The 21,693-nt window shown below is 37.5% G+C and overlaps 1 protein-coding gene across 1 annotated transcript in view; it reads right to left on the reverse strand.

The window, feature by feature from the left end:
* Window positions 1–21,693, reverse strand: part of Ccdc171 (coiled-coil domain containing 171) — a 330,679-nt gene that overhangs the window by 61,166 nt on the left and 247,820 nt on the right. The window contains exon 26 of the mRNA XM_055591708.1: window positions 10,907–11,059. Coding sequence (XP_055447683.1) covers window positions 10,907–11,059 — 153 coding nt within the window. The remainder of the gene's footprint in view (window positions 1–10,906; window positions 11,060–21,693) is intronic.

The following is a 21,693-nucleotide window of genomic DNA, read 5'->3' on the forward strand; positions in this document are numbered from 1 at the left end:
ATGTCTTTCAACTTGTAAGCATGAAGTGTTTTCTTCTATCAGCGCCTAAGTCATCTTTACTCTATCAGCTAAGATTTCAGTTCCCAGAGGAGGCTTTTCCTCACCCTTTGCCTGCATTCAGTATGCCAGCCATGGCTGCATTCTCCTCTCTCCTTGTAGGTTGTAACAGTGAAGAGCTGCCTTGTTGCACACTTCAGTCCCAGCATAGCACCAGACAAGAGGTAAAGGTGGGTAAGTTCTACCCTGGCATGGAGCTGGGACGCAGGACCCACACTCTGCACCAGCGTAGAGTGACTTCTCTTTACACATGATGTCCTGGCTAACAGCTGCTTGCCCTATTTTCTTGCCTACACTGAAGAAGATTTCCTCATAATTAACATATTTAAAGCTTAGCTACATAAGACACAAATAACAGAAAAATATGTTTTCATGTAGGCAAGAGAAATAACATTTATTACACACCTACTAATGTGCCAGACATTGTCTTTATTTTATTCTTTTAACAACTTTATAATGCAGGCACTTCCATCTAAATATTAAAAACAAAGGTGATGCTTAAGGTATTTGTATGACTGACAAATAACAGTCCCAGGATTTATAAAGAGATCTGCATTACTCAAAAGCCTTGTAGGAGAGGCCTCTGAGAAAGTAGTGATGACTTGTGAGGTGTGTGTTAGAAGACAGGACCAGTTAACAGGATTCCAAAATGACCAAAATAAACACTAGATAAACTAAACATAGACATCAAATCAGATTATAAAACAAAAGGGGACCCGACTGTATAAGAACAGAGTGGAAACACATGGAGGTGGGGTTGGAGGAACCATTAACAAGAAGTTTGGGATTCTATTGTCTACAGCTGTTTGAGTCCAGAGACTTTAACAGAGAGAGGGTACAGAACCAAAGCAAGAATATATTATCGTATTATTCACAATTCAAAATATAACTTCATTCACCAAAAAATTATTACACAGAAGGCTCATCTCTCACAAAAAGAATAACATGTTTGGATCATTTTTCCCTTTTAACAAGCTATCAAATCATTACAGCAGCTCTCACAGACATTTCTGACCTTCTCAATACCTCTGACAATGTTAGGCAGAATGACCTCTAACTCACCTGTGTCCCATGGACTTTATATGCCTATTTTTGTGTTTGTTATGTTCCCAGGGAAGAATAGGAAACCACAAAGGCAGGATCATATCTTATCCATCTTAATCCCCATGCTTCAAATGATGCCCACTCGGAAAGTGAGGAATAAAATGATCTATACCTACCAGGCACAAGGCTGCAGAGATCCCGATGGAGGCTGTGCTAGCATACAGTCGGTGCTTTGCAGACAAGGTGGTACAAAATACTAACTCTGTTTCTCTGATATTTGAAACACCTATGTCAGCCAGCATTAATATTCCCCAATATTAGATAAGGAATAGCAGCACTGACATTAAAAATCTTACCCAAAAGGCAAAAATCTGACATGCCATGATCTGACACTGTAGTCACCATCATTCCTAGTGTACACCATGCTACCCCTAAGATAAAGAAACTCCCTAAAACCTAGCTCTTGAATTTGTTATAACTGAAATATCTTGGGAAAATACTAGAAGGACTTGCTAAAGGCTTTGAAGAACAAAGGGAAGTGAGTGAGTTTGGAGAGGAAAGCCAGCCTAGAGATGTGTTCCATGGAACCACGGGGCTCCTGTTTCTTTTCCTCTGTTCTTTCTACCTTACAGGGAACCATCTCTGGCCAGATTACTAGAGGGAGTCCTAAGAGCCAGTGTGGGCAGTAGAGGAAAATCTCTGCTTCTTCCCCTTTTCTCTCTTTTCCCACTTTGTTCTAAGCCTCAGCAACTGTATGGCAGCATAGACAGATAAAACTCTAAGAAAATCTCATCTTTTGTGGCAATAGGTTAGGCAGGAAAGAAACCCCTGGAAATTGGAGACTTGAGGGAGGGTTACCCACGAGAAGAGCTAGAGAAAAGGGTCTCTTCATTTAAAGAGCACTCCTAAGCTACACATGACTGGGACAAGCCTACAGCAGCAGAAAAGTGGATCAACTGCCGGGTGTCAAACATTTCCTGAGCACACAAACAGGGCACCCTGAAAGCAGCTTAAAGTGCGGCGGACATTGTGCCAGCAGCACTGGAAGCACTGGTCGCACAGAGTGCTGCTCTGAGTTTGCAGCCTGAGCTTGACCTTGTTAGTTACCTGGTGAGCTGACAAATAGAATCCCAGCTACATTCTCAATGTTTGTCCTCACACCCACTAACAAGGGCGCTCCTCACTCCCCATCAAGGAAACTTCTTTGTGATGTAATACATAGAGACCTTTACAGAAAACCACAGCGATCAAATTACAGTTGTGTAGCCCGGCACAACTGATACATAAACAACACAACTCCTGCACCTAAACTTGGATCCTTGAGAAAAAGGGAGGTGAGAAGATTCAAAGAGCCAGAGGAACGGGGAATTTTTCACGAGACTATCCCCCAGTAATGTCAAAGCTACATCTATAAAGTCTCACCAACATGACAGCCTAAAATGAACTGAGCATGGATGACACCAATAAGCATGCCAAAGTAAATGGGGGAAAGCCCCTGAGACTTCAACCCTACACAAAGAACTATAGGTGACTAATGCCTAAGAGTGGGAGCAACAGTCTTCCCCAAAGAAGAGCACACACTAGCTGGTTATCCCTACAGGTTAGTAACATTATACAGACTAAGTTGTATTTATATATTTAGAAATAATACACTGTGATATTTAGAAACACATACACATATATTAATGGCAAGAGGTCATGAATTGTAAAGAAGGAAGGAATATTTGGAAAGGTTTGGAAGGAAGAAAAGAAAAGAGAGAAATGAGGAAATTATAATCCAAAAATAAAAACCATAATTTTAAAAAGAGAGAATACATGGGACCATGTAGGAATTACTAAATACTTATATTAGAAAATAACACATCAGTTCCATTTATAATTTCCTGGTTAAGCAATTCACCTAGTAAGGCCTATATTACAAAGCTAGGAGAAGTGCAAGCTCCCATGTGACTAGAAAGACAAGAGAAACTTCAGAATGTCTACATAGGAAACAGGTGAAGAAATGACAATCGTACCACTTCTTCTAGCAAGAAAAATAATAAAATTAATGATAAATTAGAAAAATATCAATATAGTAAAAATTATAATTTAAATCATGCAATATATAAAATGTTCAGGAAATAGTCTAAAATTACTCAGCACACCAAAAATAAGAAACTTTGCTGAGTTGTTAAAGGCTAAGCTCACACTACTCCCAAGATGAAGCAATAAAGCAGTTACTGACATTCTTGAAATGAATGAAGGCATAAAATTTTTCAGCAGATAAAATTATAAAAGGAACAAATTGAAAATTTAAAAGTAAAAAATATGGATACAGAAATTGTGGTATATTTACATAATGGGATACGACTCAGCAATTAAAAACAAGGAAATCATGAAATTTGCAGGCAAATGGTGGGATCTAGAAGAGATCATCCTGAGTGAGGTATCCCAGAAGCAGAAAGAAACACATGGTATATACTCACTTATAAGTGGACACTAGACCTATAAGATAGGATAAACATAGTAAAAACCTGTACACCTAAAGAAGCTAAACAAGAAGGAGGTCCCGGGGTAAAATGATCAAACCTTACTTAGAAAGATAAATAGGATGGACATTGGAAGTAGGAGAAAACAGGAAACAGGACAGGAGCCTACCACAGAGGGCCTCTGAAAGACTCTACCTAGCAATGTCTCAAAGCAGATGCTGAGACTCATAACCAAACCCTGGGCAGAGTGCAGGGAATCATATGAAAGAAGGGGTAGTTAGTAAGACCTGAAGAGGACAGAAGCTCCACAGAGACCTAATATATCTGGGCCCAGGATGTCTTTTCTGAGACTGATTCTCCAACCAAGGACCATGCATGGAGATAACCTAGAACCCCTGCTCAGACGTAGCTCATGATAGCTTAGCATCCAAGTGGGATTCCCTAGTAAGGGGAACAAGGACTGTCTCTGACATGAACTCAGTGGCTGACTCTTTGATCTCCCTCCCCCCCACCATCCGCCAAGGGAGGAGTAGCCTTGCTAGGGCACAGAAGAGGACACTGCAGCCAATCCTGATGAGCCCTAATAAGCTAGGGTCAGATGGAAGGGGAGGAGGACCTCCCCTATCAGTGGACTTAGAGAGGAGCAGGGAGGAAATGAGGGAGGGAGAGTGGGATTGGGAGGGAATGAAGGAGGGAGCTATACCTGGGATACAAAGTAAATAGCCTGTAATTAATAAAAAAAATAAAAATTAAAATTAAAATGGAAAAAAGTAAAAAAATAAAGTAGGGAAAGTAGATTTTTATTGTATCTGCATCACAGAAAAATATGACAGGGGGAATATAGTAACCCTGTATAGATTCACAGAACGCATCTAATCAAAACAACAGGAAAATGAAATAGGAGGAAAGGAGGGGGAGGATAAACTTTGAATACAATGTCTGCAGTTACTTGGTTTAGGGAGATTCTAAGAACTAATGGTTGAAGACCTCCCAAATCTCTGAAAAGATCTAAATTCAGAGATGCAAGAAACTTCACTGAATAGAAGAAACTCCACCCACTGACCACAAAACCTAACAACTAACTATGCTGCGACATATTATAATCAGATTGGGAAAAAATGATTAAAAAAATCCTGAATGAAGGTTGAGAAAAAAATGAGATAAGAGATGTAGGGAATCAAACACTTGAGTGATGGCAGATTTCCCACCAGAAGCCATGACAAAGAAAAGGAAGTGACAAGACACTTTACAGTGGGAAGACTCCTCTCAATACAGAACTTCATATTCAGTGAAAATATTTTCAAAAAATAAAGTGAGATAAAAGCATTGTAAAATGAAACAGAACTACAAAATTCATTGTAAGAGTGAATCTCTAAAACAAATGCCAAGGAGTTTTCCTCAACCTCCCCTATTAGTGGACTTGGGGAGGGGCATGCATGAAGAAGGAGTAGGGAAGGTGAGATTAGGAGGGGAGGAGGGAGGGGCTTGTGAGGGGATACAAAATAAATAAAGTGTAATTAATAAAAGTTTTAAAAAATGTTTTCCTCAGACTAAAACAACAACAACAAAAATGATAGCAAACAGAGATTTAGGTCAATTATGATATAATTATGGGAAAACAAATAACTTACACCCTAGTAGGAATTTTTCCCTTTTTTGAGATTATAATGCAATTAAATCATTTCTCCCCCTTTTTCACCCTTAAAGCCTCCTGTATACTCCTCCTTCTTCTCTTTCAATTTCATAACCTCTTTTTAAATTAACTGTTACTGCATGCATATATGTCTATGTATATAAATATATTCCTAAATAAACTGGCTCAGTCTAGATATTGTTACTTGTATGTATGTTTCAGGACTGATTGTTTGATATTGGAAAACCAGTCTGAGGGTTCTTCCCTAGAAAAAATTATTTCTTCTGCTCTCAGAATTCCTTAGTTGCCTATACGGTTGACGCTTGTGAGCTTTTCTCCGTCTTTGGCATGTCTACTGTTGTTGTCCTGTTCAGTTCACATTTAGGCAGTTGTGTTGGTGAGACATTGTGGATGTAATGTGTGGCATTACTGGGGAACACAGTCTCTTAGAAAATTCCTTCATTCTCTGGCTCTTACAGTCTTTAAGCCCTTCTTCACAATGTTCTATGAGCTTTAGGTGAGGAAGTGTTTTGTGTCTCTTAGAACTGAGCTTCAAATTCAACATTTTGATTGGTGTAGTTTTCTGTAATGATCCTTAATGAAAGGTGAGGACTCCTTGTAAGATTTTATACTTTCTTTGAAGAGGTTAATAACAATTTTAATATATATATATATATATACACACTTATATAAACTTTCTTTGAAGTAGTTAATAACAACTTTAATATATATATATATATATATACACATATATCACTAATAAAAAAGCTATATAAAAAGCCAGTAGATAAATTAAAATGGAATGATAAAACAAATTCAAAAAATCAAAGGGGAAAAAAGGAATACAGACAAACAAATACAGAAGAAACAAACATTTTTAAATGGCAGAAAAAAAAACCCAAGCCTATGAGTAATATATTAATTATAAATGGCCTAATTTCTTAATAAAAAAAAGAGACTATGAAAATGCATTAGGAAAACCAAACCATTCCTTTTCAGAAGAAACTCATAGTAAGTAAAAGCACAGATAGATTTTTAAAAGGGAGGTTGTAAAAAGACATGCTGTGTCCTAAACTGACAAAAGTAGTGTACCCTGGACAGAATAGGAGGCCTGTACTTAGGGGTCTCAAGACAATAACCACTGAAATCACTCGTATCTTAGAACCCCCTAGACCCTCAGAACATACTGCCTCTGTCTCACATCCATTTGCTAAACCTTTGAGGTAGTATAAAATCACTATGGTGTGGAAAGAGTCAGTTCCCCCATATCCACCAAAACCTTACTTAAAGAGCTTTTATTAAGGTAACCAGTGGCTTCCACAGTCAAGTCTAAAGGATATTTTCAACCTCTTTTCTACTGTACTTCCAAAGCACCTGACACTACTGACAACAGATTCTTCTTGAAATATTTTATCCCAATGGTATATTTTTGGTTTTTCTTTCATAGCCTCCTTTATAACCTTGCCTTATACTCAGAACTATAAATTGAATTTCATAGCTTTATCCTTAGACATTTTTAGACTGAACCTTAAGAATGTGTTAATGAAAAAGAGAGAGAAAGACCTTAGAAAGAGCAAAGATCTCAGTTTTTGGGATACACTGAGGTTGTCATAGATGGAGAAGTACACACTCAAGCTACAGTACAAAGCAGAGCAAAATGATGCCACTTAAGTATTAAGCTATCAAATAAGCTTCCTAAAGTGATGCAATCAAATTGCTTTCTATCTGAATAAAGATTATTAAACTAATAGTACACATACTTGAACATTTCTCAGTAGACTTTCCAATATCTCTGTTAGGGAGCAATATCATCATCCTCATTAACAGTTGAAAATTCTGAGATCCAAACCCCATTGTTAACAATAGACAGAACTAGAATCTATGTATCAAATGCTGCTGAAGCATCTTATCCTTCTAACTTCGATGTGAGTTTAAATCTTAGAGCTTTTTGCTACATCTGAGAACAACAAGGAAGTAGCTTAGAAATTACATTTATAAAATGAACCACTAAAGTAGCAAAAATAAGCTTCTACTTCTAGATTTCTTACTATAAAAATAAGTCCCTATGTAAAAAAAACTGCATTTTTAAAAGCAAGAAAAATGTACTTACTATGTGGGATATAATTTCTCTTATAATTATATTTATAATTTATAACTAAATTTCTGCCATAAAAATCATGTTATCTCCATGAATGGTCCTTGGTTGACATATCAGTCTGAGAAAAGACCCCTGTGCCCAGATTTTTTGGTTCTCTTGCTCTCCTTGTGGAGCTCCTGTCCCCTCAAGGTCTTTCTATCTCCCCTTTCTTTTGTAAGATTCCCTGCACTCTGCCCAAAGTTTGGCTATGAGTCTCAGCATCTGCTTTAATATGTAATAGCCAGAATCTGGAAACAACCCAGATGTCCCTCAACTGAGGAATGGATACAGAAATTGTGGTACATTTACACAATCGGATACTACACAGCAATTAAAAACAAGGAAATCATGAAATTTTCAGGCAAATGGTAGGAACTAGAAAAGATTATCCTCAGTGAGGTATTCCAGTAGCAGAAAGACACATATGGTATATACTCACTTATAAGTGGATATTAAACATATAATATAGGATAATCATGCTAAAATCTGTACACCTAAAGAAGCTAAGCAAGAAGGAGGACCCTGGGTAAGATGACCAATCCTCATTCAGAAAGGCAAACAGGATGGACATTGGAAAATGGAGAAAAAAAGGAACAAGACAGAAGCCTACCACAGAGGGCCTCTGAAAGGCTCTACCCAGCAGGGTTTTGAAGCAAATGCTGAGACTCATAGCCAAACTTTGGGCAGAATACAGGGAATCTTGAAAGAAGGGGGAGATAGAAAAACCTGAAGGGGACAGGAACTCCACAAGGAGAGCAACAGAACCAAAAAATCTGGGCACAGGGGTCTTTTCTGAGACTGATACTCAAACCAAGGACTATGCATGGAGATAACCTAGAACCCCTGCACAGACGTAGCCCGTGGCAGTTCAGTGTCCAAGTAGGTTCCCTAGTAAGGGGAACAGGGACTGTCTCTGACATGAATTGATTGACCTGCTCTTTGATCACTTCCCCCTGAGGGGGGATCAGTCTTACCAGGCTATAGAGGAGGACAATGTAGCCAGTCCTGATGAGACCTAATAGCTAGGGTCAGATGGAAGAGGAGAAGGACCTCCCCTATCAGTAGACTTGGGGAAGGGCATGGGAGAATAAGAGGGAGGGAGGGCAGGTTTGGTAGGGGACTAGAGAGGAGGCTATAGCTGGGATAAAAAGTAAATAAATAGTAATAAAAAAGACAAATAAAATATTTTGACACAAAAAAATCCAAAAACTGTAAGTGGTTAAAACAAATAACATTTTTTTTTTACACAGGAATTATTTATTTTACAGTCATTTGTAACATTAGCCTATAAAATTCAAATTGTTTCTTAATAACAAATCACAATTAAAGAAACAATTTCTGTTTACCAAGTTTTGCCTTTCTTAAAGGACAAGCAATTAGTTTTAAGCAATAAGGGCTGGTATAACCCAACTGAATTAACAGAAGCTAAACAGTATAATGCAATACTAACCAATGAGATCAGAGAATAAACATGAAGAAAGGTGAATATGTAAATTCAAGTGTTCAAATGCGCAATGTTCTCTATTTATCTTAATTTCTCTTAGCAGAAATCAAAGCATCATTAAGCTCTCATTTAAAAATCTAATAATGTCATATAAATTTGAACTAACACCCTGGGTCCCAAGTTACTGGCTTTTTAATGTTTATTAGAAAAATTCATAATATTTGTCTTCATAAATATTAGATATCAACTGTGGCCGAACTGCTCTTGGCCCAAGGTGTCTTTGTGGCAATGAAGAATACCTCAAAAGAGCTTGTATTTGTAGAGCTTATCTGAGGTTCAGGTGAGGGCAGGGGACAAACAGACCATAAACAACTACATGAAATACTTCATGGGTCAGTGGATGGCAGGAACTATGACAAAAAGAGTAAAGCAAGGAAAGTAAGAAAACTTCACAGGCACTTGTCAAAGATAACTATTTTCTATGAAGTTAGCAGTCCTGTAAGCCTGACTGACAAGAAAGGTGGACTTAAACTGGGCCTTGCCTTGCACTGTCCGGGATAACGTGATACAAAGAGAGTGAGACAAGTTCAACTGTGAGGGAGCGTGGTAAGGAAAGCCAGATGATACTGTCCCCAAGGAAAGCCAAAAGAAAAGCTCTCAGTTCCTCAATCTACCCTCTAAAGCTATGTTAAGATATGTTAAAAGTCTTTCGAAGGCACTCTGTGGTAGGCTCCTGTCCTGTTCTGTGTTCGCCCTCTTCCGATGTCCATCTCCTTTGCCTTTCTGAATGAGGATTGAGCATCTTACCCAGAGTTGTCCTACGTGATTAGCTTCTTTGGTATGTTTATCCTATATTATATATGTTTAGTATGTTTATCCTATATTATAGGTCTAATATCCACTTGTAAGTGAGTATACACCCTGTGTGTCTTTCTGCTTCTGGGATACCTCACTCAGGATGATCTTTTCTGGTTCCCATCATTTGCCTGCAAATTTCATGATTTATTGTTTTTGATTGCTGAGTATTATTCCATTGTGTAAATGTACCACAATTTCTGTATCCATTCCTAAACTGAGGGACATCTGGGTTGTTTCCTGATTCTGGCTATTACAAGTAAAACTGCTACAAACATAACAAAAAAGAAAGAAAAAGAAAAGAAAACTTCACAGGCAATATGGGGCAAAGAGAGGCAGAGAACAGTGGGACAAGGAGCCTGCCAGTTGGAAAGTGTTGGCTGGTGGCTTCAGTTCCAAACACCACAGTCCCAAAGATATCACTGGAACGCTGGCAGTGGAGCTCAAACTGAAAGGCAAAGAGCCAAACCCCAATTCTCACCCACCTGAGGTCAGCCAGGTTAACTCCTGTTCTACTAAACAGTATCATCATTTGAAACTGGTCCACAGCTTAACGTCAAAATGGTAGTTTTTACTTAGAAGTCATCCGATGCATCATAAGCACATCAAAAAAGGAAGACACATACTCCAATCACTAACAGCCCTCTGAATGTTTGTTACATTCCACTACATCATGAGCACATTCATCTTATAAAACTCCCCAAATGCATATCCCAAATGCAGATTTTTTTTTAAATTTTAAATTAGCCCAAATTTCATCATGGCTAAAATTTTAAGACATAAAATGAGTGCTGAAACAGAATTTTAATCATATAGATGAATCACAACATGCATTTTAGCTAGGCATGTATTATGAATAAGTCTAGTTTTCTACAGAGAATAATCACATGTTCTAATTACCATTTTGGTTATACGCATAATTAATAATATTCTGTCTTAATGGGACACAGTGAATCTTCAGACAGTTATAAGCTTAACTATGCATACTGCCAAACCCAACTGTCAGCCGCACTGCCAAACAAAGGAATCCTGATGCAGTATTTGAGCTTGATAACAATATGTGTATCTTTGTACATGATACAGTGGAAAAATTAATTGCTTTTTTTCTCTCAAATGTTTCTCCATACTAATTTCATGTTGATTGATCACTTATCCTAATTACATACATACATATGCAGAGAGAGAAATGTTCTTATAAGCAATAAAAACATAAATATAAATGTGGCCCAAGACCCAAAGAAGACAAAGCCATTCTGGCCAGGACTCACCGACTGTAAACTTTCATTCTCTCTTAGGCAAGCTGTGTGGAGCTCAGACTTGAGGGTTGCGATGTGATTTCTGTGTGACGTCATTTCTTTCTCTAATGTAGCGATTCTGGTGCTTGCAAGCTGGTAGACATCCATGAAACTTTTAATCATGGCCTTAAGAAGTAAAAATAATGTCACATAAAATTCAAACAAAGTTGCCCTTAAAGCATAATTTCTTTAATTTGAAAGCAAAATTATTAAAATATTAAAATAAACAACTCTTACAGTTTCTGGAAAATAAAGACGAACCTCATATTTTATACTGAAAATGGTCACTAAGAAAGCTTTGGGATAGGGTGTGGAGGCAGCTCAGGGGAGAAAGCGCTTTTTGCACAAGTGTAAGGAACAGAGTTTAGAGCCAGCGCCCAGGTAAAAAGTTGGGCGGGGTGATGCACATTTATAACCCCAGTTTGGGGACCCAAGAATATCCCTGGAGCTCATTAGTCACCACCTCCCCTAAGACTCTGTCTCAAGAAACAAGGTGAATGGCTCTGAGGAGCAGCAAGACTGGCCTCCATAAGCACATGTGTGCATGTACATCCTCACATGTGTTCACACGTGCACACAGAGATGTACACAGATGAGTGTGTGAGCTCTCTCTCTCTCTCTCTCACACACACACACACACACAGAGAAAGTTTGGGGAAAATAATTGAATCTTCATTACAGAAGATTTATTTAAATGAGATGTACTTTGATCTACTGTGCTTAAAATTTAGAACACAGGTTTTAAATATGGCACACTTATTTTCTGTACTAAAATTAAATTCAGGTTGTAATTTGACCTAGATTTCAATCTTATAAGAGACAATACATGGATTTATGAATAACATATTAATATCTCATAATGAGCTGAGTTAGTAAAACTTCCAATCTACCTAACAAATGTTTTAAAACAACAGTTGAGTTCTTACTCAACTAATCCTGTGACAGTCTTCTGATTCCTATGAGAGAAAAGTGTAATCATATCCATCATAAAACACAGAGGTGCCTTCAGATACAACCTGCATAATAATAATGAAAGCAGCTATTAGTTAACTTATCATCTTCCCTAAATAGTGCAGATTTGGGGTTACAGAGCTCTGTATCAAGAAATCTTCAGTGAATTTTAAGCCCAAGGGATTGGATTCTATTATACCATCTTCAGCTAATCTTTCAAAATGCTTCAAACATTAATTCAAACATTTCAAAGATATGTCCAAAAACAGTATCACAGTATTTATGAGAGAAAGATTCCTACTTCAGACATATCAAACAATGAGAGACAGAGTCTAAGAATGTACAAATTACAGTCAGTCTGATGGTCTGGACTTTGAAAGCCTGGAGAGGCCAGGTATTTATTTGAGCAATTCTTAATGCATGTGAAAAATAATTTTGTGAACAAGCAAGCACTAGTGTTTCATGTCTGAGAAGCAGTGGGAAAGTGACTAGAAAATTCAGAGGCTTCACCTAATAAATTCCTACTTGCCCTCAAACATCCTCCTCACACAGCATCCCTTTCAAGAACCATCTACAAAGCCCAAAGGGCTGCAGTTAGCTTCCGTCCCAGCTCCCGGTGGGCTCTTCACACCAGCTTTGATTGTCGCATTCACTGGAGATGTTTATTACTTTACATGTTTTTCTTCATTACCAGACAAGCAGTCCATGAGACCGGGCTCTGTCTGCACGTCTGTGTTCTCGAGAGAGTAGTCCTCATTCAGTATTTGCTTGAGTAAATGAGCAAAGTAACAACTTTTGAAGAATGTAGTAATTAAAAAATAGAAGAGATGAAAAACTGCAATCTACCTATCACTATAAATTCCTTCATAGAAAAGGATAAATATAATTTTAATGTCAACCTAATGAATAAATTATTAATCACACTTTTTTTTTCAAGTTGGAGAGAAAAAAGCATAGCTTTAGGTATAAAAGAGAGTACATAAGTACAAATTCTCTGCCCAACAGTAAATCGTGGTACAACCTGGTGTGGGGGAAGATATCCCATGTCCTAGCCTATCACACCTTGAGTCATTTTAAGATAAATTTATATCTAAGAAGGCATTTCCTGATGTGTCAAAAGTATATAAAACTCAGACACAAATGAAGCTGGATGTGCAGTTTGGTAATGGAGTATAGGACGTTTGCATTTATCCCCAAATTGGCAAAAATAATCCAGTTATTTCTGTTTCTTCCTGAGTGACATCTCTCTTCATTGTTGTGAGTCCATTTCTCATCTCCAATGAGGTAGCAAATCCACCCCATCTTACTGTGTTACACACAGCAGTGTGTACTCAGGACATGCCACACAATCTCCAGGGCCTCCGTCTCCTCCCTCACAACATAAAGCAGGAATAGAAATTACTCTCTAGTCTACTGCCAAAACTGTTGTGAGGCCCAGATATTAAAATACGTAATGTTTATTAGTTATTTGCTGTAGTCGGGAGCTGCATTACAAGCTTGATTATATTTCTTTATAGTAATCATACAGGGCAGATACTGGCTTTTTAATCTAATTTTTAGGATAAAGCATAAGGGCATTACCAAATTAGCAGTATGGTAGTGGTATTCAAATAAAGGAACATTTAAAGCAAAGCTTTTCTCCTTACTCATTAACTATTATAGCTCATATAAGAAGGGGTTCTAGGGTGCTGAAGAGATGGCTCAACAGGTAAGAGCACTGACTGCTCTTCCAGAGGACCTGGGTTCAAGTCCTAGGACCCACATGGCAGCCCACAACTATCTGAAACTCCTGTTCCAGGGGATCCAACACCCTCACATAGACATACATGTATTCAAATGCCAATGTACATAAAATAAACAAATAAATTTTTTAAGTTTCTAAAGGGCTTCTAAAAGTGATAAAGTCCTGAATCTAACTATAATACTATTGTTTGAAGTCTAACATCTGCAATGAAATCCTAATTATATAACTTTGATAACTGATTCACATGTATGTACATATACACATAAACACAGTACATATTCTTGCTATATAAGGATCTAAAATGTATAAATGTTTACAAACATTCATAATATCCTATTGAATGAAAATGGGAGTTATTCACTCGGCAAAATGATCTTAGATTATTATTTCATTGTTAAGTCACCAAAGAATCAGCCTTTAATATTTTGAAATGAAAGAGTTCAACATTCTAAAAGCAATCCTGCTTCTTAAATTTATAGAAATTATTTTCTGGATTCTCAGATGTAAAAGGAATACATAATATAAGGTCCTTCAAAGCTCATTTTTTTTTTATAAACAAAGCATTTAAAGACTTAGAAAACAGATCTCCTAGCTTGCATAAAGTCTGAGTTTGACCCAGTACCTCAGTGACCCAAACCTGAAGTTCAGGACACCAGTGAGGTCAGCTCCTTAACAAGAAGAAGGGTGACATGAAGACAGTGACCTGAATTCAGAGGGGAGGTGGGAACAGGGAACGAACAAGCGCCTTGTGAGCCTTGATCAGTCCTCTGGAGCCAACCCTCTCAGTGCACACACTGCTCCCATGTCAAATCACCATGTTTCACGCTCAGAAAACACAGAGCAGCATGAGACTGCAGCACACGCAGAGTCTGAGTGGCCTGTGTCAACTTTCACCCTAGGGACTTTGAGAAGACCCAGCAGTGAATAAAGTCTGTACCTCAGGGATTCACTCAGTTATCTAAGAAACAGGGGGGAGAGGGGGTTGAACGAAAGGGATAAAAGTTGTTTTAGAGTTAACATGTAGTAGTAACAATTGACATTGATGGATGGACTATAGAATGCAAAATATCTGAAACACAAAGAGGTAAGTGTCATTTGAGGACAAACATATTTCCTATACTATGGACTTCCTCCAGAGTATGTAGCAGTCAGACTTGATAACTGAACATCAGAGAAAATGCAACCACTGGAACCCTGATAGTAAGAGAAAACATTAGTGAAAAATATCCTAATATTTGAACATTAAAATATTAAACCTTTTGTCTACATTGTCGAGTAACTAGGAAACAAAAACCTCTGATGTTTCACTTAAACTTATAAATATTTTTCATATCTATGTTCTAAAAGATACTGGGTAAAATAAGTATGCCAAACACACTAAATATATAAAATATAATTCATTTCACAAAAAAATAATTCCTGTTATAAAGAATTTATGTAAGTTAAATTATTATTAAATACATGAAAAGATATTAACTACACTATGCATAGTAGACACTCAAGTAAATGTTATCCTGGATAACTATATCATTTTAGGAAAATTCATGCATTAACTCATTAAAGATTAACCAATTCTGAGAAGTATCAGTACTAGGACAAGGCAAAATATCTTAAATATATTTACATATATGGTAAAATGGGCCCTCTCTAAAGAACTTTCTAACGTCTATTCTATTCCTCCAGAGTATGTAGCAGTCAGACTTTATAACTGAACATCAGAGAAAATGCAATCACTAGAGTCCTGATGATAAGAGAAGACACTGGTGAAAAATATCCTAAACTCTGAACACTAAAATAGTTTTTTGCTGCAACAAAACATCTCAGTCTCACAATGATAATATGCTTATAACTTTTCATATCAAATTTGTTGATACATAGAATGAATAAAAAACTAGAAATACAAATGAAAACAATTCAAAGAATCAATGAAGTTGGTATGTTGCAATGTAAGATTACAAACCTTTAACAAAACTAACCAAAAGAAAAAAAGACGACCCAAATTAATAAAATCAGTGATGAGAAATTACAACAGATACTGAGGAAATTCAAAAAATCATAGGAACATACTTTAAAATTATAAGCTAGTCGGTTAAACTGGAAACTCTAAAAGAAATGGATGGACTTTGAAATGTACATGGATATCTTATGGTTACTATTGCTGTGATGAAACTCCATGACCACAAGAACTAGGAAAAAAAAGTTTATTTGGCTTATGCTTCCATATCACTGTTCATCCTCGGAGGAAATCAGAACAGGAACTCAAATGGGACATGATCCTGGAGGCAGGAGCTGATACAGAGGCCACAGAGGAGTGCTACTTACTGAGTTGTGTATCATAGCTTGCTCAGACTGCTTTGCTATAGAACCCAGGACCATCATCCCAGAGGTAGCACCCCCATACACAATGGGCTTCCCCCCTCATTAGTCAATGATTAATAAAATGCCCTACAAGTTTGCCTACAGTTGGATCTTATAGAAGCATTTTCTCATTTGAGGCTTCCTCCTCTCTTATGATTCTAGCTTGTGTCAAGTTGACATAAAATTAGCCAGAACAATCGCCTACCAAAATTAAATCAAGATCATGAAAATAATTTAAGTAGACCATAACAACCAATGAGATACAAGTTTAAAATCCCCTACCTTTTAAAAGAAAAGGAACTAATGGATACAACACAGAATTCTCTAAGACTTTCAAAGAACTAACACCAATAATAATAATAATAATAATAATAATAATAATAATAATAATCTGTAAAATAGAAAAGTCATACTTCCAAATTCTTCTATAAAGCCAACAAAAGGAGATAACTATAGGCTAGTCTCTCACCCCCTCCCAATCTTACACTCTCTCTCTCCCTCTTCTCCTCCCATGCCCCTCCCCCAGTCCACTGATAGGGGAGGTCTTCCTCCCCTTCCATCTGACCCTGGCCTATTAGGTCTCATCAGGACTGGCTGCATTGTCTTCATTTGTGGCCTAGTAAAGCTGCCCCCCCACTCGGAAGGGAGTGGTCAAAGAGCCAGCCACTGAGTTCTTGTCAGAGATAGTCCCTGTTCCCCTTACTAGGGCCCTACTTGGAGACTGAGATGCCATGGGCTATATCTGTACAGGGGTTATCACCATGCATGGTCCTTGGTTGGAGTATCAGTCTCAGAAAAGACCCCAGACCCCTGTGGTTCTGTTGTTCTCCTTGTGGAGGTCCTGTCCCTTCCAGGTCATTCTGTCTCCCACTTCTTTCATAAGATTCATAGCCCAAAGTTTGGCTATGATATCACTCCTAATCATATATCCAAAATATGCTCAAGTATAAAACAAGGACATTTGCTCAACCATGTTCGTAGAAGCTTTATTCGTAAAAGCCAGAATCTGGAAACAATCCAGATGTCCCTCAATTGAGGAATGGAAACAAAAATTGTGGTACATTTACACAATGGAATACCGTCTCTGGTTTTAAGTTATACGACAGAACTACAGTAATAAAAATTGCATGATACTGGCATAAAAACAGACACACTGATCAATGGAATATAACTGAGGACCTTGATATAAATAAGATCCCATACTTATCACAATCACTAGCTATTAAAGACATGCCAACCAGACTCACAATAAAGTGTCTGCATATCTACGTATATTTAGAAAGTGACATCAGTGAGTATGGCTAGCATATGGCTGTGACCTCAACTGCCGATGTGGAAGCACAGCAACAAAGCTCACACACTGAAGGTGAGAATGAAAAGCAGGCCAGTACTGTTGTTCAGGAAAGCAGCCATCCACTTACATATGCCCAGCAACCACACTCCTGAGCAGTTACCACAGAGAACACCTGGGCCCACACAACCTGTACATAAGTGTTTATGGCAAGTTTCTATGTGGTAGTCAGAGACTGTACACAACAAAATATGCTTTAATGGAGAAAGGTGAGCAAGACAATCTACTGATACATACAAAATTTTAGATGAATTTTAAGACCATTAAGTTGATTGAAAATAAGCCATATCAAAAGGTCATGTCCCTAACACATACATAATCATCTGATAATATGGTTAAAAAATATACATATAAATGATACCATGTATCAAAATTTTCTCGGTTTCATGATTGTCTGAAAGCTGCATGAGATACAGAAGAGAGGAAATGAATAGAGGGGACAGAGGAACTTCTTTTACCACATTGGCAATTTTCTGTGAATCCAAAATTATTTCAGAACTAAAAAACAATCTACAATGTCTAATATTTATAAAGATAATTGGTCTTCTGGGTTTAAGTCTGTCATAGGTTTTTCTTGCCTGGGTGGTAGACTAAATACATAAAAAGTGTAAATTCAGTGTGAAGCTTTACAGCTTCTGAGTGGCTATTATAGCCATATAAAGGTTCACTGAGGTATATAGACTTTGCATCTGGTTAATTTCACTTTGTGGTGTTTGTTTACAAGTTCTTTATAATAGAATTTTCACTTAAAAGATAACTTAAGTTGGTGTTTTCCTGGTAATGCCATTTATTCTGTGAAAGGCATTCAATAAACATGAGAAGCAATTAATGAGTCACTTTTCCACCCAAACATGTCATGTAACTTCTACCATTTCAGCTATGTTTTGGTTATCTTATACACACACACACACACATATACACGTGTGTGTATACATATATTTGTGTGAATATATGTTCATATATATGTATGTATATATATATGTATATATATGACAGTGAATCTAAGTTCATTTTTCTCTTTTGGCATTGAAATGGCCCCAGACTTGACTGATCTCATCACTCAAGATTTTCCCTGGCACCCTCTTTGAAGGATGTAAATACAGTAGCTTTTCAGGTATGAGAAGGGCCTCATGGGAAGCCATGCTCAGCAGAGTTGCAGAATGCTTTTGCAGCAGACTTTTTTAGAATGATGTTTTCTTTTTATCTTGTTTAGATTCTGAACTTTTTTCTGGCTTCCACTCAACCATGGCATACACAACTTAAATGTGCCAAAAATAAACCCAATTCTTTTTCAAATATGTTATTTTCAATCAGAATTGAATCAAAGCCAATGTTTAAGACTAAGTGCAGATGCTAGATTGATGGTGATTACTGCTCTTATTATGCTGGAGGTTAACATAATGGAGTACTAAAGGGATAATGACATAGAGAGAAGAAATCGCATGGCGCTACCTCCATGAGTACAGAGGAGGGACTGAAGAATAATTGAAGACTAGGGAAAATGTTCCTCTTAGAAACCATTGCATATGGACATGAAACCAGGAAAAGCATCAATAATCTTGGAAAAATTCAGAGTCATGTTTCTCAGAGGATACTGCTAGATCAATAGTAGCTACAGCCGCAACACAACAGTAATAATAAATTACCTTGCTTTGGGAACTTAAAACTTTAGGTATCTACAAAATGCTTATTATATAATAAATTACAGGTTGTCAGTGGGCTTATTAGTGTAGTGCAAAACAGCACGTGATAAGTTGAGAATGGTGCACCTAGCGGATGACCCAGAGTTGTGACGTGTACTGAAGAAACCTAACTCCAATACTTTAGCTCTCAAAATTGTCATAGTCCTGATTTTTTAAGCACCTGCTACACTCTGGCAGCATTAGACATTTTACTATGGAGGTTATTAAACTTGTTTGGGATTCCATTGGCATGTGTGTATAAGACACACTGTGTAAAAGTATATACGAGAAGTTTTATTCTATTGTAATTGTGTGATCTGGAATTCAGGTAGTTAAAGCTTGCTCAAATGTCAAAATCATAACACACTATGGTGCTATATAAAAATGCCACACAAACTTGTAACAATTTAAAGTCTGCTCCTCGGAGATCATATTCGTGGTTCTCCAATTCTTACTAAGTAACATACACCTGTGTGGGATGATATATATTACTCACTCACAAGGACATTCCCTGGTTACACTAAATAAAGCATGCACAAACCCAAACACAGCCTGCTTTCTGTGACAGCATATATAATCTCTATCTGTACATAATCTCTGAGTACCCATGCTCTGGGTGCTAAAAATAGAGGGCTTTTAGTCAGCCAGAGCCCTGATAACCTCGGTGTCCTTGTGATACATATGATAAGCAAATAGATTATGGCTCTACAAGGAAGTCAGGGTGAGAGCAACACAATGTAAAAGGAGAAGGAAGGTGTGTTTCACTCAGTAATGAGAGAAGGCTTTCTGAGTTAATTGTGAAGCAAGACATTAATGGAAGGATTTGGGGTGTAGGAGCCAGCAAGCACGAACCTCTGACACTAGACTGTAGTCACCATGATCAAGTCAGAGCCCAAAAGTCAGTGTTGCTCTCACTCAGTGAATGAAGTGGGAATGCAGCAAGGCCAGGATCACAAGGAGCCCAGGACTGACTGGGCTGTAAAGGCAGCAAGAGGGTATTAAGCTGTACGCACATAGAAAGAGTAAGTTCAGATTTGCTCAGAAATAGGGGAAAGAGGCACATTTGATAATTTTATACTGAAATTAAGTAGACAAAACCCCAATAGAATATACTATGTCTTCAAAACATCTACTTTAAAAGAAAATCCATTTTGACAGGCAATGCAAAGCAAGGTTTATGACATATCTAGGCCCTTTCCTAATCCTTTTTGCTTCCCCAATGGTCACAGCATACATGTTGGCAATTGATGTTTCCCAGGTTGGTGGCCAATTGTTCCTCATAGAAGACTGTTAACACTGAGGTTTCTTTAACTTTATCCCCTAATATGCTCACTCATCCTAAGTCATCCCAGTCAGTGAGCCAATAGCACGGGGCTAGAAAGTTTCTTCCAAACTTGTTCAGCCTAAAATTAGGGACATATAATGTTATATCATTCATCATTATAAAGTTAATGAATCTGAGTTTCAGTAGTAATACGAACTGTTTTCAGGGTGACAACTTGGCATCTTTAATTATTTTCCAGAAATCTCTGACTATATCTTCTGTAAACTCAACAAACTGATACTTCTCTGTGCCCCTTTGATAATTCTTAAATAGTTGTTTCTTTTGAATTGAAATACTACTGCCTTAGATAAAGAGGTGAGTCTGAGAGGAGGCAACAAGTAAACTAAACTTAAAATGCTCACAAACTTCCTGAAACTTAGGAGGCTTGCAAGCCCCTCCTCAGGTTATTTGAGCAGTGGCAGTTGCTGGGCATGAAGGTCTCTACAAACTATATAGTTACTTTCAAGAATGCAGCTTTTGTGATTTGCCATTCATGCTACGGTGGGCTTTTCACTGATACAGCTACCTCTGAGTCATCTGTGGTCTGAAAGTAATTCCTTCTGTAGACTCATATGAAGTTCAAAATCCTTTTTTCTAGCTATTTGGATAAATTTTACACATGACCATTTTGGCATAAGGACATATTGGTTCTAAGGAATTACTGACCAAAATATTTCCTTTCTGTGCACTATGAAAGAATAAGACAACAAGAATGCCATGAAACCCCATGTGAGCCCCTGATGCACTGGACAGGAGAGTTTAACTAACTAACTAACAGGAATACTGTAGTCCAGGGAGATGACGGTGATGTGCATCACTGTGTGGAGCCTATCCCACAACCTGAGTTCCCTTCCTACGGTACCTCACCCAGAGTCCTTACACCCAGGGTAATCTGCAGTTCAGGACTTCCCAAAGTTTGGGAACAGGAGACTACACCACATAGTAAATAGTACATCACCAGGAAATAGGGAAGCATTCTCAGTTAAAAACTCAGAAACCTGCCTGGCAATAGTTTCAGAGTAAAATCTGAAAAGGGATCATCCAAGGATCTTTATTATCACATTTTGTCCACTGTAATTATTCATAGATTTTTGTCCATATAGTTTTGAGAGTGTCTGACACTTAGAATTTTTGATATGTGGTGATAGGCATGAGTGATGAAATAATTCTCATCTTTAAAATATGTATGTTATGGATTGTATTAAATCACTTTATAATTCATGATTAAATGTCTAGTATGATATTTATCTAGTTTTAAATGAGCTAGAAGCCAACAAATATGGTCTTAACATCAAGTTTGGGACAATAACCAATACTATTGTCAATAACTTATAATGTTTGAGAGGTCTA

This window comes from Psammomys obesus, unplaced genomic scaffold, assembly GCF_907164565.1.
Source record: "Psammomys obesus unplaced genomic scaffold, mPsaObe1.curated_primary_1811, whole genome shotgun sequence".
Lineage (NCBI taxonomy): Eukaryota > Metazoa > Chordata > Mammalia > Rodentia > Muridae > Psammomys > Psammomys obesus.